The sequence below is a fragment of the Kogia breviceps genome, chromosome 10, assembly GCF_026419965.1.
Source record: "Kogia breviceps isolate mKogBre1 chromosome 10, mKogBre1 haplotype 1, whole genome shotgun sequence".
Lineage (NCBI taxonomy): Eukaryota > Metazoa > Chordata > Mammalia > Artiodactyla > Physeteridae > Kogia > Kogia breviceps.
The window spans coordinates 68,043,392-68,049,105 of NC_081319.1; the positions used below are offsets into that span (position 1 = coordinate 68,043,392).

At 58.4% G+C, this 5,714-nt stretch overlaps 1 protein-coding gene across 2 annotated transcripts in view; it reads left to right on the plus strand.

Moving 5' to 3' along the window:
* The window catches only part of ITPR3 (inositol 1,4,5-trisphosphate receptor type 3), a 67,550-nt gene extending 62,828 nt beyond the window's left edge, over window positions 1-4,722 (plus strand). For both annotated transcript variants that reach the window (XM_059077988.2, XM_067006039.1), the window contains 6 exons: window positions 8-112; window positions 200-327; window positions 1,076-1,241; window positions 1,888-2,048; window positions 3,177-3,338; window positions 3,920-4,722. In XM_059077988.2, coding sequence (XP_058933971.2) covers window positions 8-112; window positions 200-327; window positions 1,076-1,241; window positions 1,888-2,048; window positions 3,177-3,338; window positions 3,920-3,988 — 791 coding nt within the window. In that variant the 3' untranslated portion in view covers window positions 3,989-4,722. The remainder of the gene's footprint in view (window positions 1-7; window positions 113-199; window positions 328-1,075; window positions 1,242-1,887; window positions 2,049-3,176; window positions 3,339-3,919) is intronic.
* Window positions 4,723-5,714: the final 992 nt, after the last annotated feature.

Below are 5,714 nucleotides of genomic sequence, written 5' to 3' on the forward strand. Positions count from 1 at the left end.
CCTCCAGCCAGCCCCCTGGGGATGCCACATGGAGCTGCCACATTTGTGGACACGTGCAGTGGGGACAACATGGACTGTGTCTCCGGGGTCGTGGTGCCCGAGGTCCTGGAAGGTGAGGGCAGTGTGTCCTGGGAGTCAGGTGCGGTGGGGGCAGAGGCAGGTGGCCTGGCCCGGGGCTGAGCATGCGCTCTGCTTGCAGAGGATGAGGAGCTGGACAGCACGGAGCGGGCCTGTGACACCCTGCTCATGTGCATCGTCACCGTCATGAACCACGGGCTGCGCAATGGTGGCGGTGTGGGTGACATTCTCCGCAAGCCCTCCAAAGACGTGAGTGCCCCCGCCCCCTCCCCAGTCCACGGGGCCCAGCCCCGCCCTCAGGTCATGGCCGGCAGAGCAGCTTGGCCTCCCTCCATCTTCAGGGTTGCAAGTCCCTGCACCTTTGCGTCATCTTCTCCCTGCTGTCCTGCCCAGTCCCATGCAGTTACGGTGTAGCTGAGCTATCCAGGCCCCTGTCTACCCAGGCATCCCCACCAGCTCACTGTAGATGCTCTGAGGAAAGACCTTGGCACCCGGCTTAACCGGGCTAGGGAAGCCGTGAGTCAGGCAGCGGGCGGGTCCCCGGTCACAGCTGCTTCAGCGGAGAGGCAGAGCCCTGGCCTGCAGCCAAGGTAGGCAGGGTGGGGAAGCCGGGCTGGCTCCATAACGAGGCCTCAGGGTTTGGCTCGGGCAGCCCCGAGTTCCCAGAATGTCAGTCTGTCCCTAGTGGCAGGAGGGTGAGAAGCTGCTCCTTGGCCAGAGGGTTTCTAGAACGAGTGAGACCAGGTGTCCTGAGGGCAGGCAGAGGAGTTCAGAGCTGCTCTTCCCGTAACCAGCAGTCAGGGGCGGGCCATGCCCGCAGGCCTGGCTGCCCCTGGCCGTTGAGTCCTCATCCACACTCAGGGCCTCTGATTGTGATTCTCATTCTGTGTGGTGAGGCTGGGTCCTCTCTGCCATCTTCGGGGCCCTGGGAGCCAGATGCCCTCATTCCCTTCCGATGGGGGCTGCTGACCCCAGCCTCCCTGCCTTCCCCCCGTAGGAGTCTCTCTTCCCGGCCCGCGTGGTCTATGACCTCCTGTTCTTCTTCGTTGTCATCATCATTGTGCTGAACCTCATCTTTGGGGTGATCATCGACACCTTTGCCGACTTGCGCAGTGAGAAGCAGAAGAAGGAAGAAATCCTCAAGACCACGTGCTTCATCTGTGGTGAGGCTGGGCTCTGGCCTGGGGAGGCCGTGGCCATCGGCGGCGGCCTCAGTCTGGCCCTTCCCAGATTCCTGTGGCCGCTGGGGAGCCCTGCCCTGGGGCCGCCGGCTTGGTGGCTGTTCACTCATCCCAGAACCGGGGAGAACAGGACCCTACCCGAACTTGGAGTCATAGAAGGGAGTGGGAAAGGGCCTCAGAAATCCTCCCTTTAAACTCTCTGGGTCTCAGATGAGGAAACGAGCCTGGTCAGTGGCCTCAAACCTCTGGTCTCAGTCCAGGTCCTTTCTCCCCACCCCCTAGGTATGAAGTGCAGGTCCCCTCACAGCCACCGCAGGCAAAGCAGCAGGTGGGGCCCCTGTAGGACAGGACCCTCATCCAAGCTTTTCTGGCTCCCCGGCCCCCGGGATCCTGGCATCTGCTCCCATGGTCCCCTCTGTGCTGCGGCAGGGCGGGGGCTCCATGGCTGTGTGGCTGCTGCTTTAAATAGAAGTGACCTAAAGAGCCCAGGTGGGCTGTCGCCTGCATTCATCAGAACTTTCAGCCCAAGAACAATGTCCCCACTGCATCGGGAGGCCATGCCTGCCCACCGGGTCTCTTGGAGGCAGGGGAGGGGGTGTACCCTCACCCCCATCTCCTGCCTCCGCAGGTCTGGAGAGGGACAAGTTTGACAACAAGACGGTGTCATTTGAGGAGCACATCAAGTTCGAGCACAACATGTGGAACTACCTGTACTTCATTGTGCTGGTCCGTGTGAAGAACAAGACGGACTACACAGGGCCCGAGAGCTACGTGGCCCAGATGATCAAGGTGTGGGTGCGGGGGAGGGGGTGGTCAGGACAGCTGTGGACACTTGCTAACAGGCAGGAGGGGAAAAGGAACAGCTGGAGCCGACCTCGGCTACTTGGGAGCCCTGCCAGCTGTTGTGCTGCAGGAGGGCCTCCGGAAAAAAGCCCCCAGAGGATGCGTGTGGCGTCCAGGGCCCGTGGATGCCTGATGCGAGGCGGCCCTGCTTGTGGCGGCTGCTCAGTGGCCCTTTCTGAGGGGCCTTTTCTAGCTGGCGAGAGGGAGGGCAGCTTTCTGAAGCCTGGGTGGTCGCAGGCCAAGAGGGCGCCTGGATGAACTTTAAACTGTCAAACTTAGGAAAAATCAACCATCACTCCAATGCAGGAGCGAAGGGAGTGAAGGCAGTGAGTAATAAGGGTCTGGGCACATTTAGGGCAAAGGATGCCCAGCAGTCCCATCAGACGTAGTGCATCTTTAGATTATTGCATATTAGAGAAAATGCAGCCTAAAAGGAAAGAAAGGTGGGGAGGAGGTTCTATGCGTCTTTTGAGTCTGTATTTGGATTGGTCTTAGAGCACAGGTATTATCTGTTGATCTGAGAATTCAGAGCTTGCCACAAGGAACTAGAAAGCTGCTCGGTGTCCCCTCCTGCTCTGCCTCTGTCCCGGGAAACGTGGCTTTGCCTCATGTGTGAGATGCCAGCCACCCTCAGCAGAGCCCTGCTCCTTCAACGCACCATCTGTCTGACTGGCATCTTCCTGGGGTGTGGGGCGTGCTGTCTGGGTGGGAGGAAGGAAGGAGGGAAGGGAGGGAGGAGAGGCAGGGTCTGGGTGCAGAGGCCTGCCTTCCACCGCTCGCAGGGTATTTGTTAGGAGAGTAAACAGGTGGCGTTGGTACCAGGGGGAGACTCGGGCTGTCTAATGGAAGTTGGCCTGTCTCAGTGCTGTGGCCTCCCCGCCCCCTCAGGGTCACTGCCAGCTCACTCTGGCCCCGGGGAGGACCCAGGTCAATTCAGATTTTCCTTTGACACATCCCTGGGGAGTAATTTGGCCAAGGGTGTGGTAGCAGGCTCCCCCCACACAACTGCTTTTCTAAACAAGGCCTTCCTAGGCTGGACCCAAGCTCGCTCACCCCACTGGTGATGTTTTTCAGAACAAGAACCTGGACTGGTTCCCCCGGATGCGGGCCATGTCACTGGTGAGCAACGAGGGGGAGGGGGAGCAGAACGAGATCCGGATTCTTCAGGACAAGCTCAACTCCACCATGAAGCTGGTGTCCCACCTCACTGCCCAGCTCAACGAGCTCAAGGAGCAGGTGTGCGCCTAGCCCTGTCCTGGCAGCACGCCGGCAACCTCAGGGCTTGCCTGGTGGCGTGGGGGAGGGTGTTGGGGCCTTCACACTCCCCCTGCCCCATTCCCTGCTGGCTCCTGTTCTTGGGTCTGGGGTGGAAGACAGGTTACAAACACACTTCTACCCTCTGTGGAAAGCTAGACGGGGTCGTGGCCCCTGTCCTTGAGCTCCAGAAAGACAGGGCTGAGCGGAACCTCGTGCCGGTGTGGGGCCTCCCTTGCTCTAGTGAGTCTCCCTCAGGCATTGACTGGTGACTGGGAGGGTAAGGCCTCTTTCCCCTTCTCAAGAAAGATCCCCTCTTGCCCAGAGCATCCTCCGCTCCATCCGGCAGTGACTAAATGAAATCGGCAGCCCCTTTTAGGTGGGGTGCTTTCCCAGCTGCACCAAATCAATGGTTTGTGACGCGCTGAGGACAAGGGTTTGGGGCTAACATCCCTGCTACACCCTGGGGGCGCCTGGGCCTGCTGCCAGGGCTGAACCGCACCTGGGGGTTGGGTGGGCTCTGGGCGGCCTGATCCAACCTGACGGCATCTGTTTAAATCTAGATGACGGAGCAGCGGAAACGCAGGCAACGCCTGGGCTTCGTGGATGTCCAGAACTGCATGAGCCGCTGAGTGGAGCCACGGAAGGCCCGTCAGGCCACATGCGACACTGGAGAGCTGAGAGTGGGAACACCGCCCCGCGAGGCCAGGTGCCCATCCAAACCCCAGCTCCACCTCTGCCAGACCCTGCCCCAGGCCAACACAGACTCTGACCAGCCTGGAGGGGAAACTAGAGCTGACAGTCCTGCCCAGACCAAGCTCTTAAAAAAGACTCAGAAAGTCAGTGGGACTCAGCTTACCTTAATGTCTAAATCCTCTTAAAGGACTATTGCTTTGTCCCTTAAAGCAATGACTGATGTGCCTTTGTATTCCTCCTGGTAGGTGATTAGGAGTGGGGTCTCCGTTTTATTCCAAGCACTACATTTTGGTTACAGCCGCCCCTCACTAGTGATTTTTGGGCTTTGTTACTTAACTTATTCACGGTGCCAGGCTCAGCCCTGGCCAGGGCCGTGCGGCACCCCCTGTGCCTCAGAACTGCCGTATACGGTGCGTAGACCTCAGTGTCCAACTCCATGCCACCCCCTCTGCATGGCCCCGGCTGGACTGGTGACCACAGGCTTGGTCCTGAGACCTGCCTCCTCCTGGGGAAGAGTCACACGCCCAGGTGACAGGGCTGGGGCGTGTTAACGGGCTGGTTTTGACTGCTTGTGTTTTCTTCTTTTGGTGTAATGTTTTACAAATCCTTTGGCCCGAGAACTAATATGTTAATTACCTTAAATAAATTAATAAATCTAGTCCGTCAGAAAGGAAGGTTGGCTCCCATGCTCCCCAGGGGCTGGGGTGGGTGGTAACATGGCGCTGGTGGAGGACAGAATATGAGCCCTGACTGCTGGCCTAACCTTGGGCTCTTGGGAGATGCTGAATGCCATCCTGTCTTGTAGCGATTCCGGGACAGAACTGTACTACGGGATAACTGGTTTCTATCATAATCCTATGAATTTTATTTTATGCATTTCAAAACAGTGAGTCCAGGTACAATGAGGTTAAGAAACCACTTCCACTTCTTCCCAACAAGGGGTGCTGTCGGCCCTGCCCTACCTCTTCTCTCAGCTCTGTTCTTGACAAGAAACCTGAAGTAGGGAATGTAAACATCTACTGGTAAGAGCTAAGGTTCCGTGGAGTAATAAGGTGACCCTGTGCGTGTCCCCGGCCAGGGGAGGGGGCCTGCCATGTGGCCTCCCACAGAACCCGCCCCGAGTGCTGAAGCCGACTCAAGCTGAGGCCCTGCCTGGCCTGTTGGTAGCTCTACTCTGCCCCTTAAGCCAACTTGGAACATGGCTTTTCTGCAAGGTCAGGGGCAGAGGACTGAGCTCTGGCCTTCTGAGTCAGTGGGGAGAAGGGCCAAGCAGGCTTTTCTCATCCCTCTGTCATACACCTCCTGCTGCTTTCTGTTTGCAGTAGGGTGCCTTCTTCAGTACTGACCTGACCGCTATTTTTGGCTCTCTCCCAGGAGCTCCTACAACAAAAGGGAGCCTGTGAATCTTGCCAGGAGCCAGCCAGACCTCTGTTGGCAGGTGGGGCTCCTGTGGCCATGCAGGAAGCACCTTGCCCAGAGGCCCCGTCACCTTCCCTTCTCAGGCCCAGACGGAGACCCACACTTCCTCTCCTGGAGGACATCCTAGCCTGACTGGTGGGCGGGCGGATGCTCAACTGGTGTCCCTCCTCAGGCCAGAGCTTTCTTTACAGCAACAAGGGCTTCCTTTCTTGTGAAGGCTAGATGAGATTCCCGAACTACAAG